The sequence below is a fragment of the Myxozyma melibiosi genome, assembly GCF_037950935.1.
Source record: "Myxozyma melibiosi strain Phaff 52-87 chromosome Unknown BZA70scaffold_2, whole genome shotgun sequence".
In the NCBI taxonomy this organism is placed as follows: domain Eukaryota; kingdom Fungi; phylum Ascomycota; class Lipomycetes; order Lipomycetales; family Lipomycetaceae; genus Myxozyma; species Myxozyma melibiosi.
This window is the reverse complement of record NW_027042916.1, coordinates 596,372-617,352: the sequence shown is the minus strand read 5'-3', so window position 1 is coordinate 617,352 and position 20,981 is coordinate 596,372. Positions and strand designations below refer to the sequence as shown.

The window sequence follows — 20,981 nt, the reverse complement described above, 5'->3', positions numbered from 1 at the left end:
GCTCGTTTTTTGATTTTTTTTACTCTATATATACTAATACTAGTGTAGTGCAACACGGCAGATGCTGATCGACACCGCGAACGCATTCGCAGGCCAACAATCGCTCAAACGCCCGGCAGACCTATTCCTCGTCCTCGTATTCTCGACATGCAACACGATCGTCGTCTTCCTCCGCGAGCTACGCACAGTAAACGCTACATACACCTCGCGCGCGGGCGGGATCCACGATTACATTGTCGCGAACCCGGAATCTGCGCTCGCGCAGATGGTCGACCCCGAGATCCAGCGGCAGAAATTACGCAACGCGGCAAACAATCTCGTGCAGACCTTCATTCCTGCTCTCGACATCAAACGATCTCCGGTTGCACTACTTCTGCGAGAGATTGTGTCTCGCCAGATTCTTGAAGCGGTGGTTGACGCGTTTTCTGACCCCGATGCGGTCAACAAGTGGATTATTTACCTATTACAGAAAGAAGAGAATATCAAAGCTCTCGCGAACGAGATGACGGAAGCGACGAAGAACGGGCCTGCGGCGGTTGCTGCCGCTAAGGATTCGGTTCCCAACGCTCTCGATCTTGAGAATGCTGGGTTTTTACCACCCTCACCACCTGAAGAGTTTCAAGACGACTGTGACGGAGATAATGAGTCCAAAGCCTCTCAGCAGCAGCCGTCTAGTCGGGAGAACGACGCCGAGCACTCTAATGGTCAAACTCCCGGCAGCGGAGGTACGGTTAGACGAGTTCCAAGGAAGCCAGTGGGTGTGGCAAAGGCTACAAGCAACGATGATCCCGACTCATCGTTGTCTACGAACCCTGGCACGCCCGAGCGGCAGTCTATGTCAAGCGCGCGTCCACCGACTACGTTTGACGAGATGTTTTCGTCTCCCGATTTTGCCAGCAGCTCAACAGATTTATCTCGCACTCGGAGTACATCCTCGATCGGCTCAACGCATGCGGGCACTTCAGTATCATCGTCCATGACGCCGTCCTCGTTCAGCCGGAGGCCTGCGATAGATTCACCGCCTCTGACCTTATTCCAATCGAACATCATGGTGATTGATTCGTCGGCGGACAATAATCAGTCGACGAAACCGTTGACGTCAAGACCAATTGGGTTCTACACGCTTGTCATTGAACCAGCTAGCAGTACATCGCCTGGATGGATGGCGATGCGGAATATCAGCGATTTCGAAAAGCTGCATACAGTATTATCAAAGCTGGCGGTGCTGGCGGGCTTGAAGATGTTTCCCGAAGTGTTCCCCCCCTGGAACGGCGTGACGCGAGTAGATTACTGCCAGACGCTGCAGTCATACTTGCAGCTCGTTGTTAATACCCGGGAGCTGGCCGATTGCGAGGCAATGAAGAAGTTTGTGGATAAGAAGGAAACTACCTCGACAGCGGGCGAGAAACGCTGGCAGAAAAACCAGCTGTTCAAGCATGCAGGCGAGGGTGTTTTAGACGCGATCTCAAAGGCAACAAACGCGTCGTCTGCTAAAGAGTCACGGAAAGCGATTCTCGGCGTGCTGGCGGCGGCAAAGAAGCAGTCGGTTGAGTCGATAGGGCGAACGCGAGACAACGCGACAGCGGCATCAAGTCGGGCAAGGCAGTCGTTTTTGTCGGGCGGACCAGATTTCTCTGGGATTGCGGCTAGCATGCGACAGCTTACGAATGGAGCGCATATCACAGGAGTTACGCCGGGACCGCATCTGATAGCAGACAGCGCGCCGGCGCTGAATGGATATAGTCGCGAGGCGAGCGAGAGCTCGACGAGTCTTGCGAGCGCGGCGGATAGTATATCAGCGGAATACGCGCCGGTGTCGTCAGAGACTGATAGCTACGCGAGCAAGCGGAGGTCGGTCGTGAGTACTGCATCCGCATCTACGCCGGCGTTGGGAGTGGTAGATAGCGGAAACGCGCTACGAAGGACCGAGTCGCGCGCTTCTTCGGAAATGGACATGTCGGAGCCAGGCTCACCGCGGCCGTCGTTGTCTGCAGATGCGGTAGAGTCGCGCCCGAGGGCGGCAATTGACCACAGTGACGCACGGCGGTCGGCTATCTTGGCCTCACATCAGGAGCTTTCGCAGAGCGAGACGAACTCGCTGATCGATACGATCTTTCTCGCGATTTCCGAGCTGTATCTGCTGTCAAAGGCGTGGAACGTGCGGCGGTCGCTTTTGACGATGCTGCGCGGGCTGCTTTTGCGGAATGGATCGTCGTCGGTGGAGGGTATCCGGCTTGCGATCCAGAAGGATATAATCGGCAAGTACTCGTCAGAAGAGGAGCTAGCGCGGAAGTTGAACGATATGATCAACTCTGTGTGGCCGACGGAAGAAGAGCAAGCGCGACGAGAGAAGGAGAAAGCCGAGACAGACTCGGACGCGCTGCGAGCGGAAGCTAAGAAGATGTTTATGTCGCGAGCAGTGCCGGATGCGATTAAAAGTGTGATGGGAGCAGCTGCGTCGTCTCAGGCTCTCGAGTATGTGTTTGATGTGCTGCAGGACCGTAATATAGTACGGGGGATTGTGCTGGATCTGTTGATGGACATCATTACGACTGCGCTGATGTGAAGCGTCTGTTGATTGAGTCTTTTTCTTTTCTTTTCTCTTTTCATTTTGTACATTAATAGGGATTATAATAGCACCGTTTCAGCGAGGATAGCAGTAGAGCAAACAGAAAGATAATCAAGAACGGCAGTGCTCGGATTGGCCCGAGACCAGAAGCAGGAATTGAACCCGAATACGAGAACGACGCGGCGGGGAACTCGTTCTCGGCGGATTTGTTGTGGTCCACACAGAAACCTCGACCAGGCTGCCTGCCGCTTCTCCCGTCCACGCTCCGTGTTTATCGCGACCTGCTCCTCCACGTTTTTGTTCTTATAAACAATGGTCACCACCCGCTCCGCCACGGGAAAAACCCCCAAGAAGCCTGCCAACCCCAACTTTGTCGAGTCCGTCCAGAGAAGAAGGTCTCGTGTCGACAAAAACACGTCAACAACAACATCATCGAGCCTCGCCGACGAGATGCCTGCTATCAACGGCAAGAACAAAGACAATGAGCTGTCCCAGGCAGAGAAAGAGGACTCGCATGTCGAATACGACTTTGGCGGCCCCATTGGCGTCTCCTGCATGATGGTCGGCTTCCCGGCGCTCATGTACTATCTCTGGATCTCTGCCACTTTCTACGGCGGCATCCCCGCGACCATTGCTGAGGGTGAGACCGTCAAGGACTTTGCGCTGCGCATGTACGGCCACGTCCTCGCCAACGCGTTCCCTGATCTTCGCGCGTGGTGTCTTGTCTGGGGTTTCCTCTTCTTCGAGGCCGTCCTCTACGTCACGCTTCCCGGTGTCTCGACCCAGGGTCTTCCTCTGCCTTCTCTCAAGGGCAAGCGTCTGCCTTACTTTTGCAACGCCGTCTGGTCGTTCTACACGACAATTGCCGTTGCCGCTGTCTTGCACGTCACCGGTGTTTTCCCGCTCCCGACCATCATCGACCGGTTCGGAAATATCATGTCGGTCTGCATCATCTCCGGTCTCATCCTCCCGTTCGCTCTCTACTTTTGGGCCATCGCGACCGGAAACCAGCACCGTATGTCTGGCAACTTCATCTACGACGTCTTCATGGGTGCCGTTCTCAACCCGCGCATCGGAATCCTCGACTTCAAGATGTTTTACGAAGTCCGTCTGCCCTGGTTCATCCTCTTCTTTATCTCAGTCTCCACCGCCGTGCGTCAGTACGAGACCTACGGCTACATCTCGCCCCAGGTGTGTTTCGTCGTTCTCGCGCACTGGCTTTACGCGAACGCGTGCTGCAAGGGTGAAGAGCTCATCGTCACGACCTGGGATATGTTTTACGAAAAGTTTGGATTTATGCTTTTGTTCTGGAACATGGCCGGTGTCCCGTTCACCTACTGCCACTGCACTCTCTACCTGGCCAACCACCCGCCAACCGACTACCAGTGGTCGATCTACTACAACATTGCCATCTTCACCATGCTCCTTTGCTCGTACTACGTCTTTGACACCACCAACTCGCAAAAGAACCGTTTCCGTCAGCAGATGTACGGCACCTTGATTGTTCGCAAGACCTTCCCGCAGCTGCCGTGGCAGACAATCAAGAACCCTACCTACATCAAGTGCAAGAACGGCGGCACCCTGCTCACCTCTGGCTGGTACAAGTACGCGCGCAAGATCCACTACACCGTCGATTTCTGCCAGAGTTTATCGTGGGGTCTTATCACCGGCTTCGCTAGCCCCCTGCCTTACTTCTACCCCGTCTTCTTCTTTTGTGTGCTGAGCCATCGCGCGTTCAGAGATATTCAGAGATGCAAGGCCAAGTACGGCGACGACTGGAAAGAGTACGAGCGACAGTGCCCGTACTTGTTCATTCCCTATGTGTTCTAAGTGAGAACTGTAGACAACGAGAGAAAACGTGAGGATCTCTTCTAGTTTTCTCGTCTGCTGTACAACAGATGTAAAAGTTCCAAGTGTGTGTGGGAAGAGTGACGACGATCTTGGAAAGGCGATAATGTTCGATAGAGTCAGGTGTAGTTTTTGGATACGATATGTTACGAAGTGGTTTTATCTTTTCGCCGATATCAAAGTACATTGTCGTTGTATATCTGCGCAATCATATATCCTCCAAATTCATGTCCAGTCACTGCAGTCTTTGCCTCTCTGCTTCCTGAATGTAAACACAGCGTGAAGCTGGAAAAAGTAAACAAAAGCTGTACTACCCTAACCCGTGATGTCCCGTCGCGTTGCGTCGTATGCTACACGCGTAGGTTGATTGATACAGCCAAAACCTTTAAAACCACGAGGTAGACTGTTCACAGCCTTGAGAGATTGCGATGAACTGGATTGGAGGAAATAGATCAGTAGCTGCTGCCAACACGGGCTTATTCGGCCGCGCCAACTCGAGACGGTCGAACGAGTCTCTGAATGACCTGGGCAGCAGCACGACGTTTGGCGCGCGAGCACGCGAACGACGGCGACAGAAGAGTAATTTCCAGAAAGCTGCCAGGGCGAAGAGTAATCTGAGAGGATCAGAGAGCGCAGAGGATAGCTTTCAGGAGAGCCAGAGCAAGAGACGGAAGATCGAGTTTGAGATTAACCAGGGCATCAAGCCTACTGACTCAAAGAAGGGCGGTCAGACCGACGACGAGATGACAGAAACCGAGGTTACGACGCGATTACTTGAGAAGCTTGGGCGAGCACGAATCGAATTGTCCAACGCGGAGATCAGCGCCGAGATTGCGAACGAGTCTGCCGAGACGTCGCCGAATACTAGTTTTAGCTCGACGCGATCGGTCGAGGAGAGGAAGAAGATGTTGCTCGAGCTGGAGGATTGGGCTGCTATTTCAATGGTTTTTTACTGCGTTTTTGGGTTTGATGCGGAAGTGAGCGGGGCTAAAGTTGATATTATACAGGACCGGGATTATCGGGCGTACTTGCAGTCGATGCGGTTGAAATGTAAAGTTCATTGCTAATGAGTTTGGTTTCTATCTAGACCAAAGGTATCACGACCCAGAGTATCTACTTCTCCAGGTACTCCATGGAAGACGAGAAACACTGCCGAATTCAATAAACCCAAAGGTAGAAGCCCATTCGTGATGTCATACAAGCCAAGTCGCGCGCTGTCTTCTTCTCCTTCTCCCAACGATCCCGTCACTAGCAGACGCTCAATGTCAGCTCCGGCTGGCGATAGTCCAGGTGAACAAGATGAAAGTCACAGTTCTTCGAAATACAACGATCCGTCGTTTTTTGCAAACACTGAGAGAAGCGGTGAAGAGTATAGCGATACCCGTGCATCTCGCACGTGGAATTTCGATGCGGACGAGTCTGCACTTGGTGACCAGGAAGAAATATTATTCACACCAGCGAATTCACTCCCGGGGTCTCAGTCTGACGGGGTTGAGGTTCATCCGATGCCAGCTGCTAGAGCTGCAGAAAAGAGCGCTTGGACCGAGTCATTTGCTTCGGATTTACATATACAATCCGCCAATGCCTCTAGACCTGACACGACGCAAGTTCCAAAAGAAGCACAAGACGACTGGGATGAATACATGCACCAGGGTCGCTCACGCAACGAATCTCCAGTGGCTCGCGCTGAAGATGGACAAGCCTGTGTCACACCTGTTGCTCCCAGAGCTCCGGGAAGTTTGATGGAGTCACCTTACTGGGTTTCAATCCAAGCTGACAACCAGGATGAGTTTGGTCAGAAGTCTGGAGATGGCTCTGACGCTGACGACTATGAGTGGAAAGATTTTCTGAGTTGAAAAGGTAGAGATACGAGCTGGAAGATGGTTATGATTTCTTGCTATACGATACTGACTGCTGCCCTGTTTCTCTTTGCAAACTAGAGATCTTACAGAATCTTAAAATGTGCATGTAGGGCGAAAGTTCAGTCTTCTGCTCCGTAAAGCGACTGATGTATTCAAAGACTGTAGACATTCTAAATCTCTCTAGTTACAGACCATCCACCCCTCCACAATTACCTCTTCCCAAGCTTCATCCATGCCGGTGGTTTTGTAAGCTTCCCGCCGCTGCCACCACCAAGGGTCCTCCCGCCGCTACCAGTACCCGTAGGCGCCTTCGCCTTCCCTTTCTTCTTCGCCTCCTCCTCTTCCTTGTCCCTCTGCAACTGCTGCTCCATCTCAAACGTGCGTAACTTGGAAATATCTTGGGCGGCCTTCAACACCTCCGGCCGCAGGGGTTGCGCGGGGACCTGGTACCCTTCGCCCAGTTGCTCCGCTATCTTCTGCGTGTCCCATGAGAAGTAGAGGATCTCGCGCGCGGCGAACTTGAGGTCGTCCACGAGTTTCTTGGAAGGGTCGGAAAGCACGCGACGGGGAGGGGTGATGAAGAAGTAAAAGGGGATCATGGGATCGACGAGCGAGAAGCGGACAAAAGTCATGACGTCGTCTATTGTCTCGTTGGGTTTGAAGGTGCTCATGAGCTGTGTCTGGTCCGGGAATTTGATGCGAATCTCGATCTGCAAATCATTAGCATACCGCATCTCCAACATGAAATCGCAGATCTCTCAGTACCTTCTCAATCTTCTTAACCTTCTCCAGCTCTTGTTTCGTTCGCAGCTCTTTGGTCAGCAGCGGTCCTCCGTCTGTGAGCTTCCGGGACTTATTCGTCAGTAGGCTCTGATACGCCTTTGCGCGGTTCGCAGACATTTCGTACTCGGACTCGTCATAGTCTAAAGCAATTGAAGCGTCAGCAGTGCGCGTTTCGTTATATACCGCAAGAACGCTGTTGCCCGGTGGGTAGTAGAGTGGGTGAAAGGCGTACCTGCTAGCGGATCTGGGGTAGACTCGGACGGAGTGTACACCGCGACTTTCCGTTCGCCAGGACCGGTCGCTGAGCTGTCCTGAACCGCGCCTGGTGCCGTCTGTGTCGGCGTGGGACTGCTTGTCGATGTAGCGGTGGTAGTATCAGGGACCGTGGCGGGGTTACTGGTGGCCGACGACGTGTCTTGTGTCGGAGTTTCTGACATTCTGTAAAGTTCTACCAATGAATATATCCAGCAAAAAAAGGTGTGCTCTTCTAGTCAAGGAGATTATAACAGAAACACTGAAGAACGTGTGGGGGTTCTAATGGTTGGATAAAGGCCAGATCAAGATGATATTTCTGGAACATCTGAAGTCGCGCCGCTTTACTGGCATCTGCGCTTAAGGTTTTCAGTCGCTTAAGAATATGAATATCAGATGCGAGTTAGTCACTTTGGAAATACCTGTAAGCAACTACGTTCTATTTGACCAGACAGGTATATAGTTGATTAGCGATGAATTTAATTTCAGAACTTTTGTAAATAACAAAACACACAAGCCAGATAAATGCTTCACCAAACAAGGAAATCAATCAAAAGAAAACCGTCTATTTTCCAGTTCTCTGCTTTTGAATAATCTTCATCTTCGCCTTCATGACCTCCGGGTCCATGTGAATACATGCCTCCTTGAACGTAGCCTCCAGCGTATCCTTCGTACCAAAACTGTTCTCCAAGTTGAGCAAAGCAACCCAGATATTCAGCTTCTCCTTCTCATCGCGGAAATTAATCGTCTTGAGCGCGCGTCCCGCAATCTCTCTCGCCTTCTCAATCTCGCCCAACTGGATCTCGAACGCCATGTACCTGATCCACAGCGCAGAAGAATTCGGGCTTCCGATCAACATGCGCTCGAAATCAGCGACCGACTCGGGATCTTTGGTCGCCAGGTCGCCGGTGACGTCGATCTGCACCTTATTCTTGCGCTTGCGCTGACGCTTGGATTTGCCGTCGTCGGCGGCGTCAGAGTCGGAATCAGAGTCAGAGTTGGAGTCAGAGTCAGAGTTTGCGTCGTCGTCTGCGTCGAGAGACGAGGCGTTCCAGTCAAAGCCCTTGACCTTGAGAGGCTCCACGTGCTTGTCTTCTTCGTCTTCGTCGTTGTCTTCTTCATCATCATCGTCCTCGTCAGATCCGTTGAGAAGCAGCTCCTCGTCGGAATCCTCAGCCTGGGCGTCATTCTCCTCTTCGGCGTCGTTGTCATCGTCTCCCTCAGCAGATCCGGCGTCTTCCATAGCAACATCCGCGTCTTCAGACGCCTTTGACTTCTTCTTCTCCTCCTTAGCCTGCTTTTTCTTCTTGGCGTCTTCCTTGCGTTCTTTAGGACTCTTTTTCGGGTCCTTACAACTGACGCGAAGTTTTCTGTGCTCGGCATTTACCGAAACAACCCTAACGTTGACGGTCTGACCAACAGTGAACTTCTCTTTAGGATCGGTGATCTTGGCGTTACTCATCTCCGTCAGAGGCAGGAACGCAGACACGGTGCCGAAAAACTCGACAATCGCACCCTTCGAGACAAGATTGATGATCGTACCCACGAATCTCTGTCCGCGCGTGATTCCCTCGTACACGCTCGGGATCTCGACCTCGGCGCCGACGATAGACTTCTTGAGCGTAAGTCTGATCCGGTGGCTTTCAGGAGACACCGACATGACGCGACACTTGACTTTCATTCCGGGTCTGAACCTGCGCTCGGGCTGGGAGATCTTGACGTCAGACAAGTTGAGCTCGTTGACGTGGCCGACGATGCTGTCGGAGATCTGCACAAGCAAACCGCCAGACTCGACGATCTTGACGACTTCCGCGTCTTCAACCACGTCTCCGATCTTGATGTCCTCGAACCGCAGGTATCGCTGAGCAAGCACACTCGGCTGCAAGGAGGCTAGGTACAAGCCATCTGCGGCAGAGTAGCCGGTAATACGAGCTTCATGGACAGTCGAGGTTTTGTACTCGCCAAACAAGGGTGAGATTTCATCGACGCGCGAGTCGGCAAGACGAGAGATGTGGACAAACGCGAGCGCGTTCTCGACGCCGGTGTCGAAAAAGACACCGATACCGGGCTCGACGAACTGGACTTTGGCGGCAGGGATAACCTGGCCGACTTCGAGGGCGTTGAAAGGCGATGAAGACGCAGCTTCGGATGAGGAGGTGAAGCTTGCGAGCGAAAGGGAGAGCACGTGAGGCAGGAGCGAGAGACGCAACTTCTTTTCATCAGCGGATGGAAGGTACGCGATGACACGAGCCTTCACCTTTTGATTTTCTTTGTACTTTTCTGTGAGCGGTTTGACATCATACGCGCCAGCATGGAAAAGATCAGCGGTGGCATCGATGAGTCCGCCGACTTGTCCGGCAAGACCGCCGCTCAAGACTCGCGAGGGAGTAAACTCCACCAGGGTTCCGGGGAGCAACGAGTCAATGTTCTGAACCATATTGACGGCGGGAAGGTTCTTGTTGACGGCAGTAGCTGTCAGTGTGACGGTACGGCCGTTGGCGGATTTGTTGAGCACAGTGAGAAGCATTGTCTGTCCCTCGATAAGGTCGGCAACTAGAAAAAAGTCTGTTAGAATCCTCAACCTTCAATTCTTTATTTAGGATCGAATTTGCATACGTTTGTAGCCAGCGTATCCGAGTTCTTTGCTGGAAATAAATCCCGTAAGCTCAGGAAAGCCAATATCTAGGATTGCACCATGATCCTCAATGCTCTGAACCGAGGCCTGGACTGCCAGTCCCTTGACGGCAAGATCATCCTTCTCAATCACCGAGTTGACAGCCTCGGGCTTGATCGACAGCGAGATGTGCTTTTTTGATTTAGCCTTATCTGTGGCAGTAGCCTCGCGCTCGACGACGACAGCACGGAGCCACTGGCCGACTTTGAAGAGAGACTTGAGATCAGGAAGTTTATCTTCGTCGATATCCTTCTTCTCCTCGTCCTCGGCATCTTCATCCAGACCCATGTCGTCATCCTCATCGGCTTTGTTCTCGATATCGTCCAACTTCTTTGAGATCTGCTCTGAGATATTGGTGATGGGAATGAATCCCGTGAGGTTATTAGGCAGCGCCAGCGAGATATCGTACGCGTTGATGTTGCTGACCTGGCCGAGCACGACCATGCCGGGGACGACCTTCTTGAAGGTGAGACCTTCGATCTTCATTTTCGGGCCCTTGGCTTCGGCGTCTTCGGCTCCCTTTTGGCTGCGCTGCTGTTTCTTGACCTGACGTTGTCTGATCTTGGCTGCTTTGTCGGCTTTTTCATCGCCGGTTGTAGCGATAGTCTTTGTCTTCTTTGAGGGCTGCTCCGAGATCGGGGACTGCAGACGTAAATGTTAGAATAAAAGCGCATCTTACAAGAAGAGAAATGCAAAGCTCACCTCGAACAAATCCTTAACGGCCTCGTTCGTTGCCTCCTTATACTCCATAGGCGTCAACACCGACCCACCACCTCTAGGAAACGCAAAGTCCTCGTTCTTCTTAAGCGTGCTCTTCACAGTAGTCTCAGCAACAGCAGATCTATCCTCTGCCTGCGCCGCCGGCTTTCTGCTATCATTCTTGCTTCCGTGTCTGCTGAACGGCTTCGTACGTCCGTTCTCGTTATTCTTGCTGCTGGGAGGCTTATTCCATTGCTTCGCAAACGGCTTCTTGCTGAAGTTCGTGGAGGACGTGGATGCCTCGGAGTGCTTCCGTTTGACTGCTGCCATACTGCTCCTTTATTCTTATTTCCGCAAATAGTTCTGCTGATCAGGGAATATAAAGAAAGACAAGTCGAGCTGGACGAGGAATTAAAAAAAATTATTGCGCGGCGCGTTGGGAGCAAAAAATCTCTTTTTAAGTCTCTTAACTTTTCCTTTTTTTTATTTTTTTATTTATTTATTTTTTGAATTATTCAGAAACCTTAATTGAAGGATTCGGGTTAGGGCAGAGCTGCTACGTCTGCTGAAGAGAACAAGGCAATGAAGAAGAAAGGTCGATGGTACTGAATTTTGAATTGTGCTCAATAACGTACAAGAGAAAGACGGCGACTGAGTATCATATACATGAAGAAAACCGGGTCGACATCGACACAGCACTAATCCTCGGCGCTGAGAACCGCTTTCCCAGAAAGAGCCGGAATGGTTTCAAGGAACGTCGAGACCTGTTCATAAACCGCAAAAGTGACTGCCTGGCCAGGGGCGACTCGCATGACGCGGGGAGTGATACCCTTGTAGAACGCGAGGAATCCCTCTTTTTGTATGAGATTACGCGATATTCTGCCGACGCGGCCGAGCGCCGACTCGCCTCTGGTTGCTTTCTCGCGCTGCATTCGCGTCTTGATTGTGTCGATCGGGGCGTTGGAGAGAGGACCTAGGGCGCCGGAGATGAGGCCGAGGACCATGTGCTGGTAAGAAGGCAGCTCGGTGAGCTCGGGCTGCAGCTTTGCGCAGTAGGCTTTGAGCTCGGTGTAGGCGGTGAAGTTCACGGCTTGGTTGGTGGCCTGTCGCAGAGCGGTGAGGATGACGCCGCGGTAAAGCACACGAAGACCTTCTTCCCGGACAATCAAGTAAGCGCACTGGGCCGCGTTGCGGTACTTTGGAGCAGCGTCAAGCGGATCGGTCATGGAGTGGTGCTGAGCCTGGAGTCTGATCTTGACGACGTCGGTCGGGTTGACGACCAGCACGGCCTCGGTGGTACCAGCCGCGAGACCGGCGAAAAACACACCTGTAGGCGACGTCTTGCCGGTCTCTTTATTGGCGAGCGCGGTTTTGTAGTACTCAAAGGACGAGAAGCGGATGGCCATCTTGGGCACGATGCCGGTTATGACTGCGCCGAGGCCCTTGTAGAGCGCGAAGAAGCCCTCGTGCGAGACTATGTTTTTGGCGGTGCCGAAGAAACCGACGCGTTTCGCTCCGTCGGCGGCTCTTGTTGTGAGCTGCATCCGGACCTTGATGGTGTCTAGAGGGTGGCATGAGAGGGCTTCGCAGAGGCCTGCCGTGCCTCCGGAGAGGAGGTTGATCGCCGCTGTGGTTTTCTTTTTTCTCTGGGAGGCATTTTAGAAGCAGAAGTGGGGGAGAGAAGATAGAAAGGGGGAGGGTTGAGATATATAGAGAAGAAGAAGAGAAAGAAGTCACGGAGGAGGAGCGCTATCGGAGGTAGGCAGACGAACAGCAGCTGATCAGCGATAGTTTCCATTGTTCAGTCTGCTCACATCCTCGGCTTTGCGCGCTGAGCCGAGCAGAGCCAGCCGTCTTTCACCCGACCTTTTTATTCAAGGACATCACTATTACTTTTATTCTTCTATTTCACAAACAGACTAAAGACAGACTCAGCAGCAGTCTCGTGCCGGATGCAGCTCTCGCGTTGGCGGGGTGCTGGCGCAGTCTGTCAGGTAGTCTGCCTTGAAATCCGGGGAAGCGGGGGCTCAACTGCACTGCATCGCGACATTTACACCACAACTCTTGCACTCAGACTCACTTACGTCGAACAAAGAAACGGCCTCCCTCGGCGAGTACTCGGATCGCTGCTTCTTGTCTTCGGACGGGCGGCCGGCAGACTTGAAGCTTTAGCAGATCTGCTTCGGAACGGAGAGCAAAGCGGAGCCGGAATCGTCTCGAGGGCCAGACCACTTTAGTTCTTATAGTGTGTGTTTACGTGTGTTTATAGCCGGCCGAACGTGGTTCCGTCGGATGCTCTCCTAGTTACATGTGACAGCAGCTTCCTTGTAAACACATCTACACCTGAACCGTTAATTATCGCAGACTCCACAGTATTCTAATTTAAGCTCTTCTCTTCTCGCTCTATCGACCCTCTGCCACCATGTCAACCACAATATTAATCAGCGCAACCACAATCTCGACCGCAATAAGCACAATAACAATCAGCTCCAAGTACTCTTCATGCGCATGCACCAACTGCTCTTTCAGCATCTGCAGCAGGTCAGAAATAACCTCTAATCTCTGATTCAGCAGACTCACACGCTGTCCCACCTCAAGGTACCCGCGGATGATCTTGTACGCAGGCTCCAGCTCTGGTTCGGACCACATAATCTCTGGCGAGTCGATGATCGACCCGTGCAGGTTGATGTTGATCCGCAGAATAAACAGCTCGCCAATCGACATCATGATTTTCTTCCTCGACATGCTCACTTTTCCCGTCGCCGCAATCTGCATCGGCAGAGACTGCATCAGTCCGATCGTGTTGTCGACCAGATCTTCGAAAAGCGAGATCTTCACCGACTGCGACATCGCATGCGACATCGACAGCTTGTACTTTACATTCTTCTCTGCTTCTTCAGTCAACGCGATGACGTCGTTAAACACCCGTGGCTCGTGGTCCCACGTAATAAAAAAACGTAGCTCCTCGCCCTGCACGTCGGTGAACGCAAGCTTCTCGTTCTCGTACGGCGCGATCTCGCGCAGAAACCGGCGTTCTTCCTGATCGGTGAATCCCCAAAGTACACACACTCCATACTCAAATAGAAACACATCCTTGCGAGTCGCGAGCCCGATCCGCACTTCATGTCCGTCGCGATCGGTGCGAACAAGCGTATTACTGCTGTCGTGCTTGAAATGAGTCTCGCCGCCGCGACGGGACGTCTCTTGACGATCTATGCGCTGAGAGCCGTCTGCTGTATTCCGGTGCGCTGCCTGCCTGCGCGCAGTATTTGCCGGCTGCACGTCATCGCGGCTTCGGCCCGGTTTACCTGGCAGCTTGAAGCTGTACTGGATATGCAGGCACTCGTCAAACACCGTCGGCAGGGGGGTCTGCGCAGCATGTGCGCGACCGGTGAAATACCGCTGCATGTTGCGCATCTGGTACCGACTTGCTGTACAGTAGCTCGTAACTCGCGACAGCTTCAGAACGTCAGACTTGTTCACCAGCTCTGGATCGACGTAGAACTCGGCGCCGATGTTTCCGTTGTCGACGCTGCTCTCGCGGTCGCCGCGTTGAGAGGGACGGCGGTGGTTACTGCTGCTGCTGCTCCTGCGACGCGAGTTGCGCGACTGCGATCTTGACTGGCGGCGCTCGGGGGAGGGCATGTAGTTGGGCGTGGAAGCGCTTCCGTTCGAGGTCGGCTGTCCGCCTTCCAGTCTATTGAGCTCAGACGGCACAGCTGATGAAGACCCTTGTTCCATGATGTGTAATAGAGATATTCAGTGCTGTCTCTTGCGTAGTGTTGGGAATTATTTATCAACGGCCGGAAAAAACTGGGCCAGATCGGTGGCTCGTTATGATGATTTGACCGTACGGTGAATCGACGACGTCCTAAACTTGATCTCTTGTTCAAAGACTATGCACTCTCTGCAAACAAGGACTCTCTGCAAATCTCTTCCAAATCAAAACGAAATCTACCTGATTTCCAGACAACAGCCTACACTCCTCAGCCTGGTCTGGCAGCATTCTTCTTTTCACCCCAACTCGATCCACCGTGCGGCGAGACCACGTGATCCGCCACCGCTGTTTGGGCTTCGGCCACCGCTTCCCCGACCTCGCTTTGTTTCTCCTTCGACCTTCGACAACCTGATTCCCACCCTTCCCCGTCCTCTCCTCTCCGTCCTCTCTTCTGTCGCCAGAATGGAACACCAGACCTGCCCGGTGTCTGTCCAGCGCTCGCAGCAGCGTCCGCCGACAATGCTCCCCGCGGCTTCCGTCGCCTTGATGCCGTCATCCGCTTCCTCCTCCTCCTCTTCCGCCGCACTTATTTCTGCCTATGCCCCCGAACCTCCGACCCCCGCGCCCTCGCCTACTCCCTACGGCGGGTACTTCTTCCCCCGCGACGGCCACCTGTCGAACGAGTCTGAAGACATCGAGCTCCACGACGCGGACGACACCAGCGTCGAGCACAGCGACGTCGAAGAGCTTCCACCGCTCGAACGCCTTGCGCACGATTTCGCCGCTCTCGAACTCGACCAGCGCAAGGCCCTGCTGGCCGCTCTTTTCCGCGCTTCTGACACCGCTACGCTTTCGTTTGTGCTCGAGTTTGTCTCGCCTCTGCTTAAAGTCGACCCGTTTCGCGTGCTGCCGACCGAGCTCTGTCTCCGGGTTTTGTCGTACGTCGATGACCCAAAGACCCTTGCTCGCGCCGCGCAAGTCTCGAGACGATGGGCAATGCTGGTTTCGGACGATATAATCTGGAAAGGACTGTGTGGTGAGTTACTATTCCTCTTTTTCTCATCCTTATATGAATTATGAAACTAACAAGGATACAGACCGTCTCAACTACGACGATCATTTCACCCCCGCAATCGCGGCCCAGACTGCGTCGGCCCACCGTCGCTCGTTCGATAACCCTGCAGCAGCAGCAAACGATGCTGCGTTGGCTTTAGCCACCGCCACTGCTCCACAGACCCAGCCTCCGACTCGTCCGGTGTCGATGCTGGTGGCATCCCCTCCGACCGCCCCCACCCCGCTCACTACCCTCCCCGTTACAGTCACATCCTCGACCCTGGGCACGACCGAAGTCATTCGTGACTTGCCACTTATGAAGTCCACTTACACTCCCGTTCTCGCCCATGCTTATCGTCCGCGAACCTACCGCGCGTTCATCAAGCAGCGCTACATGATCGACTCGGCGTGGCTCTCAGCCGGCACCGTCGCCGCTCGCCACGTCACAACCGACCAAGGCGTAGTGACCTGCTTGCATCTGACCGACAAATACATCGCCGTCGCGCTCGATAACTCACGGATCCACGTCTTCACCGCCGACGGCCGTCTGCTCCACACGCTCTTGGGACATGTCATGGGTGTCTGGGCGATCATGCCGTGGGGCGACACGCTTGTCTCGGGTGGCTGCGATCGCGATCTGCGAGTGTGGGATCTTGTGACTGGCACTTGCAAGCGCGTCATGCGCGGCCATACTTCGACTGTTCGCTGCTTGAAGATGAGTGATTCGCGAACAGCAATCTCTGGCTCGCGCGACGCGAACTTGCGGGTGTGGGATATCGAGACTGGCGAGTGCTTGCATGTACTAACTGGCCACCAAGCCAGCGTCCGGTGTCTCGAGGTATACGGCGACATCTGCGTCTCTGGAAGTTACGACACGACCGCCAAAGTGTGGAGTATTTCCCGTGGAGTCCTGCTGCACACGTTGAACGGGCACTTTTCGCAAATCTACGCGCTCGCGTTCGACGGCGAAAAGATCGCGACCGGATCGCTTGATACCACCGTCCGCGTATGGTCGGCGGACTCGGGCCAGTGCTTGGCGGTCTTGCAAGGCCACACCTCGCTTGTCGGACAACTGCAGATGTCTGGCGACACCCTTGTCACCGGCTCGTCCGACGGCTCCACTCGAGTCTGGGATCTCAAGAAAATGGTCTGCGTGCACCGCCTCGCCGCGCACGACAACTCCGTGACCACGCTGCAATTCGACTCGCGCCGCATCGTCACCGGCGGCTCCGACGGCCGCGTCAAGATCTGGGATATCAAGACCGGGCACCACATCCGCGATCTCGCGTGCACTTTCGAAGCCGTCTGGCGCGTCGCGTTCGAGGATGATAAGGTCGTTGTGTTGGCGTCGAGGCAGAATCGGACGCATATGGAGGTTATTAGCTTTGCGCCGCCCGCGGACGAGATTTTGTGAGGGACGCAATATAAAAATCAAAATCTAGAGGTTAAATCTGCTTCTAAAGATTGTTACAACTCTTGTGTCTTCGTCGTTTTTTGGTGATTTGTTTTTTTTTTGACTATACTAGTTCGGAGGTGGTAGCATGGGGTGTATTTCGGCGTTTTTCCATATCATTTTGCTTGCTTTTTTCCCCTACAATCCTTCCTCTCTTTTTGTGTTTTCTCTACACCGCGCCTGATTTATATATATATATATATATACATACATATGACATCCTTATTCTCGTCTGGTTTCTTTTTGTGAGTTTGAATTACACATCTGTTTTTGGTTTCTTGGCTATGTTTATCGTGTGTGTGTTTTTGTTATGTGTGGTATGTTAAAGCTTGAACTCTCTCCATTTCTATGTATATCAACGGTGATTTGCCACGACTCAAATATTTTCTTGAACTACAATTGCTGTAAATGCGTAAAGCTCTCAATGATTTGGGTGTTGGATCCTCGTTGTAGCGAAGGCCAGCCACGCGAAAGCGTCATTCGAGGTTCATAAACTACGGGAGCCTACGACCATAATTCACCCAAAAAGCAAGATATATTCGTCACTATTAACAATTATTCAACACACGAAAATGACAAGAGAAGCGCAAGAGACTGTTGACACATGAGAGAAAGATCAATCCGACAATATGATGACACAAAAAAGACCAGATAATTAGTTATTCAAAATGATGATTTTTGTTAAAAGAGCGTGAAGGGGAGGAATGGTCTTCTTCCTGATTTTGAATGGTGAAGATTGTATAAAGGATAGATGATAGAGATGACAAGGTTACAAAAAATTCCCGTAGTGTAACTATTAGTCCAGCAAAATACACATTCGACGGCAAAACTGCACAGAATACAAAGTTAGTCTCGGAATATCTAAGCAAAGCGCAGCAGACAAGAACTCACATCAATCCCAAAGCTTTTATTCTCACGCAATCTCAGCAGCAACCGGCTCAGCATTCTGCGCGCCCCCGCTCTTTTTCTCCCACAACTTCCGCAACGACGCCTTCCGTGTCCGTATACGCGCCCACTCGGCCTCGTCGTCTCCACGACTCATGTCCAGTTCAGGCGCCGAGTTGTTGATCAGCGGCGACGGCTTGAGCACCTTGTCGCCCGCCAGACTGGCCGTCTCGGCGTGCTCGATCGAGGCCTGCGCGAGCTCGGAGGTAGGCGGGCCGACTTCGACCGGGGGGAGGAGCTGGCTTTGCTGCGGCGGCTGCGGCGGCTGCGGCGACTGCGGAAGAGGGTGCGGCACGGGCGGAACAGCAGTAGTAGGCTCGGCCAGACCGGAGAGGTTCGGACTGCTGAGCTGAGTGGAAAGAGTGCGGTATCTGGCCGGGTTCGCAGCAGGCTGTGCGAATTGTTGGTTGGAAGTGCGTAGACTGGCCGCGGGCGACGCTGGCCGTTGCTGTTGCTGTTGTAGGAACGGGGCCTGCGGTGGTGAGAATTCGTTGGTCGGAGCGACCGGCTGGAGAATGGGAGGAGGCTGGTAGGAAGGATTACTAGCCTGGATCATCTGTTGCATCATCTGCATCTGCATTTGCATCTGCATCTGTATAAGTTTCTGCATCTGGCTCTGCAGTTCTGGTCCAAGAGCCGCTGTTGGATCAGCAGGGTTTGGCTGTGGCTGGTTTGGATGAACAGAGAGCGGCGGACTTGGCTGTGGGTATCCAGGATATCCATACTGGGGCTGCTGGAATTGCTGTGGAGGTGGTTGCATGTACGCACTCGGTGTCTGTCTGTATGGGGAAATCGGCCGTTCCATCATCGGCTGAGCCTGCAGACCAAGGCCGTTCATCTGCATGTTGAGCATCGTCCGCCGCTGGATCTTGGCTTCTTGCTCGCGCTGGATCTCGTGGATCAAGCCCCGGGACTGGTTCGCACTGTGCATCATCGATGCGTCTTGCGCAGGATCGTAGAGTTGCTCGGGCAGCGTCATCCCGCGTGGGTATGAAGGAATCGCACCCGCCTGCATCATGTTCTGTCCAAATGGCGCGCCGTACTGACCCGAGCCAATTCTCGCAGCAGAGGCAGGACGCGAGAGCGGTTGACGACCGCGACCGGGGATGCCGTGAGCTTGTAGAATAGCAAGCGGAATTTCCTCGTCATCGTCATCATCACCCTCGTCGTCGTTCAGACCGCCGTCATCGTCGCCGCTAAAACTGCCAGTCCTGCTGCCAAAAGTGCCAAAGCCGTGCGAAAGCGAGCCGTCTATGCTCGACGATTTCAGGGGTAAGTTTGAAGACTGGCCGGTCACCTTGCGCATCTGCTGGCGATACACGGCCAGGTTTGCTTCCTGGCGCTGCTTGAGTCGCTGAGCCACCATTTTCTTTTCGTTTTCGGCGTCGGTCGGTAGATATCCTTCATGGTCCTCCTCTTCGTCGGCGTCCTCGTCAGAGTAGAAACTAGCGCCATCTTCTCTTTCGTCGTTGGTGTTGTTCATGGCAGCTTCTGCCTGGGCGCGCCGATAGTTTTCAAACTCCGACACTGTCATCAGACGATTCTCTTTTAGCGTTCGCTCAATGGTCGGTTCTTCAGTTTCGCGTCTGTGCTGACGCTTCATGAATTCGACTGCCTCGATAGGAACGTCAACTCCGGTTGACGCAGACGCGGCAGACGCAGCGGTAGGGGATTCGGCCATGGAAGACGCGGTTGCTGTGCGCAACATGATCTGCGGGTTCTTGCCGGGGGAGTAACTTGGGTGCATCGCCGTCAGCGTCTGCTCTGCGGATCTGTTGTTTTCAGTGAATGAGCTATCTGAGAGCGAGCCCTCGTCATCGTCGCCTTCGAGCTGAAACGAGCTTATGCCTCGAGTGAGGTCTGCAACGGAAGAGCTAGCCTCTTGCCGAGCCGCGGGGGGACTTTGCAGCCGCTTGTTGAGAATATCTGTGGAATTTGTTGCGGAGGCAAAGCCATTCTCAAAGGACGGCGAGTCGCCGCCAAAGTACGAGGGCTTGCGAGAACGGAAACCGTTAGACAGGAGCTCGTCGTCCGAGGCGGCGCCGTAGAGACCAGGACTGAAGCCGGGGCTCATGCCGGGGCTGGCGGCGGCGACGAGATCTCGCGAGTCGCGTTTGCGACTGGCGACGAAGGCTGCGGCTTCAGGAGGAGAGACGATTGGAATGTCGTCTTGCTGGGACAAGTATGACGGCTGGGGCGGCTCGAAGACGACGGAGTCGAAGAAGTGCTGGGAGTTGCGGTTTGAGTCTGCGGAGCGCATGTTGTCGGCTAGAGAAGGGTGACTGTAGACGTCGTCGGCACGCTGGGAGTGATGGAGAGGAGGAGTGAGAGGGCCGTTGGAGGAGGGGATAGTGGACGAGCTGGAGTCGCGCAGGGAAGGGGCGGAGGAGTGCAGTCTCGAGGAGGAGGCATAGTGATCCTGGAGGTTGTCGTCGGTTGGCGAGGCCTCGAAGGAGAAACCGCGATCAGAGGGCTCGAGAGGGACGGGGTCAGCAGGAGGGTGGTCGAAGTTGTCAGGGTGGTGAGCAGCGGACTTGTTTGCGGTCGCGAACTTGAGCTTGATCGGCATGGTGGACCTGCTCTAGGAGGAGGGGTTGCGAGCGAGGTGGAGGGATGAATCAGGACAATAAACAACAAAAGAAGATTGTTGATAGTAGGAGTCCAAGGAAGCAGTACGTAGGCCTGGCCGAGAGAGGGAAGCGGCAGAGAGAAAGCGTGCGGCGAGGTGAAAAGGCACGCTAACCGGAAGAAGCGGTGAATTGAGGAAAAATGTAAATATTGGACGCCGGGTGACCGAAATAGCCAGCGCGGTGGGATCGCAAGATAAAAGTGGAGTGTTTTTTGTGTAAAGTATTTAAGATGATAAGAAATAGAACAGCGAGTAAGCTGTTTACTTTGTATAAGCACGATGTTGTGTCGAAGGGGTGTGGTGGACTGCGAAGAGAATGGAAAGCGCCTGAAATAGAAATCCGTACGATGGCAACCAGAAGAGGGAGAGAGCGAAGAGAGAGCAGAGAGCAGAGACCGGGCAGATCTCAGGTCTACAGCAAATAACAAGAATACAAAAGCACCTCGCAGACATCAAACAGCAGCACTACCCCACGATCCCGGGCGTCGTGAGTCAA

The 20,981-nt window shown here is 53.5% G+C and overlaps 9 protein-coding genes across 9 annotated transcripts; 4 read left to right on the top strand and 5 right to left on the bottom strand.

Moving 5' to 3' along the window:
* The first annotated feature begins 1 nt into the window (after position 1).
* Positions 2 to 2,709, top strand: BZA70DRAFT_112792 (uncharacterized protein). The gene has a single exon (XM_064909429.1). It carries the CDS (start codon positions 62 to 64, stop codon positions 2,564 to 2,566), a length of 2,505 nt encoding a protein of 834 aa, XP_064769759.1. The 5' UTR covers positions 2 to 61; the 3' UTR covers positions 2,567 to 2,709.
* A 102-nt stretch (positions 2,710 to 2,811) lies between these two features.
* BZA70DRAFT_112714 (delta(24(24(1)))-sterol reductase) lies at positions 2,812 to 4,788 on the top strand. Its single transcript, XM_064909426.1, has one exon. The coding sequence runs from the start codon at positions 2,882 to 2,884 to the stop codon at positions 4,397 to 4,399; it is 1,518 nt and encodes a 505-aa protein (XP_064769758.1). The 5' UTR covers positions 2,812 to 2,881; the 3' UTR covers positions 4,400 to 4,788.
* Positions 4,789 to 4,845: 57 nt separating this feature from the next.
* Positions 4,846 to 6,273, top strand: BZA70DRAFT_288188 (uncharacterized protein; the record flags this gene model as incomplete). Its single annotated transcript, XM_064914015.1, has 2 exons — positions 4,846 to 5,441; positions 5,505 to 6,273. 2 exons carry the CDS (start codon positions 4,846 to 4,848, stop codon positions 6,271 to 6,273), a joined length of 1,365 nt encoding a protein of 454 aa, XP_064769757.1.
* Positions 6,274 to 6,349: 76 nt separating this feature from the next.
* BZA70DRAFT_112750 (uncharacterized protein) lies at positions 6,350 to 7,689 on the bottom strand. The gene is made up of 3 exons (XM_064909427.1): positions 7,335 to 7,689; positions 7,045 to 7,158; positions 6,350 to 6,989 (listed from the first exon to the last, which is right to left on the bottom strand). The coding sequence occupies exons 1-3, from the start codon at positions 7,497 to 7,499 to the stop codon at positions 6,489 to 6,491; spliced, it is 780 nt and encodes a 259-aa protein (XP_064769756.1). The 5' UTR covers positions 7,500 to 7,689; the 3' UTR covers positions 6,350 to 6,488.
* Positions 7,690 to 7,771: 82 nt separating this feature from the next.
* BZA70DRAFT_255331 (uncharacterized protein) lies at positions 7,772 to 11,118 on the bottom strand. Its single transcript, XM_064910778.1, has 3 exons — positions 10,691 to 11,118; positions 9,931 to 10,630; positions 7,772 to 9,867 (listed from the first exon to the last, which is right to left on the bottom strand). The coding sequence occupies exons 1-3, from the start codon at positions 11,015 to 11,017 to the stop codon at positions 7,880 to 7,882; spliced, it is 3,015 nt and encodes a 1,004-aa protein (XP_064769755.1). The 5' UTR covers positions 11,018 to 11,118; the 3' UTR covers positions 7,772 to 7,879.
* Positions 11,119 to 11,385: 267 nt separating this feature from the next.
* Positions 11,386 to 12,485, bottom strand: BZA70DRAFT_298775 (mitochondrial carrier domain-containing protein; the record flags this gene model as incomplete). The annotated part of the gene is made up of 2 exons (XM_064914625.1): positions 11,386 to 12,333; positions 12,456 to 12,485. 2 exons carry the CDS (start codon positions 12,483 to 12,485, stop codon positions 11,386 to 11,388), a joined length of 978 nt encoding a protein of 325 aa, XP_064769754.1.
* A 605-nt stretch (positions 12,486 to 13,090) lies between these two features.
* On the bottom strand, positions 13,091 to 14,332 carry BZA70DRAFT_235955 (uncharacterized protein; the record flags this gene model as incomplete). Its single annotated transcript, XM_064910359.1, has 2 exons — positions 13,091 to 13,867; positions 13,970 to 14,332. The coding sequence occupies 2 exons, from the start codon at positions 14,330 to 14,332 to the stop codon at positions 13,091 to 13,093; spliced, it is 1,140 nt and encodes a 379-aa protein (XP_064769753.1).
* A 387-nt stretch (positions 14,333 to 14,719) lies between these two features.
* On the top strand, positions 14,720 to 17,307 carry BZA70DRAFT_255322 (WD40-repeat-containing domain protein). The gene is made up of 2 exons (XM_064910777.1): positions 14,720 to 15,441; positions 15,503 to 17,307. Exons 1-2 carry the CDS (start codon positions 14,868 to 14,870, stop codon positions 16,870 to 16,872), a joined length of 1,944 nt encoding a protein of 647 aa, XP_064769752.1. The 5' UTR covers positions 14,720 to 14,867; the 3' UTR covers positions 16,873 to 17,307.
* Positions 17,308 to 17,793: 486 nt separating this feature from the next.
* Positions 17,794 to 20,570, bottom strand: BZA70DRAFT_112560 (uncharacterized protein). Its single transcript, XM_064909424.1, has one exon. It carries the CDS (start codon positions 20,423 to 20,425, stop codon positions 17,825 to 17,827), a length of 2,601 nt encoding a protein of 866 aa, XP_064769751.1. The 5' UTR covers positions 20,426 to 20,570; the 3' UTR covers positions 17,794 to 17,824.
* Between the last annotated feature and the right edge of the window lie 411 nt (positions 20,571 to 20,981).

Coding starts and splice junctions, on each gene's coding strand:
- BZA70DRAFT_112560 (XM_064909424.1), bottom strand. CDS start 20,425: ATGCCGATCAAGCTCAAGTTCGCGACCGCAAACAAGTCCGCTGCTCAC.
- BZA70DRAFT_255331 (XM_064910778.1), bottom strand. CDS start 11,017: ATGGCAGCAGTCAAACGGAAGCACTCCGAGGCATCCACGTCCTCCACG. Junction 10,631..10,690: donor CCGTTAAGGATTTGTTCGAG/GTGAGCTTTGCA, acceptor TTACGTCTGCAG/TCCCCGATCTCGGAGCAGCC. Junction 9,868..9,930: donor CGGATACGCTGGCTACAAAC/GTATGCAAATTC, acceptor ACTTTTTTCTAG/TTGCCGACCTTATCGAGGGA.
- BZA70DRAFT_255322 (XM_064910777.1), top strand. CDS start 14,868: ATGGAACACCAGACCTGCCCGGTGTCTGTCCAGCGCTCGCAGCAGCGT. Junction 15,442..15,502: donor AATCTGGAAAGGACTGTGTG/GTGAGTTACTAT, acceptor ACAAGGATACAG/ACCGTCTCAACTACGACGAT.
- BZA70DRAFT_112714 (XM_064909426.1), top strand. CDS start 2,882: ATGGTCACCACCCGCTCCGCCACGGGAAAAACCCCCAAGAAGCCTGCC.
- BZA70DRAFT_112750 (XM_064909427.1), bottom strand. CDS start 7,499: ATGTCAGAAACTCCGACACAAGACACGTCGTCGGCCACCAGTAACCCC. Junction 7,159..7,334: donor CTGGCGAACGGAAAGTCGCG/GTGTACACTCCG, acceptor AACCGCGCAAAG/GCGTATCAGAGCCTACTGAC. Junction 6,990..7,044: donor AGGTTAAGAAGATTGAGAAG/GTACTGAGAGAT, acceptor AATGATTTGCAG/ATCGAGATTCGCATCAAATT.
- BZA70DRAFT_112792 (XM_064909429.1), top strand. CDS start 62: ATGCTGATCGACACCGCGAACGCATTCGCAGGCCAACAATCGCTCAAA.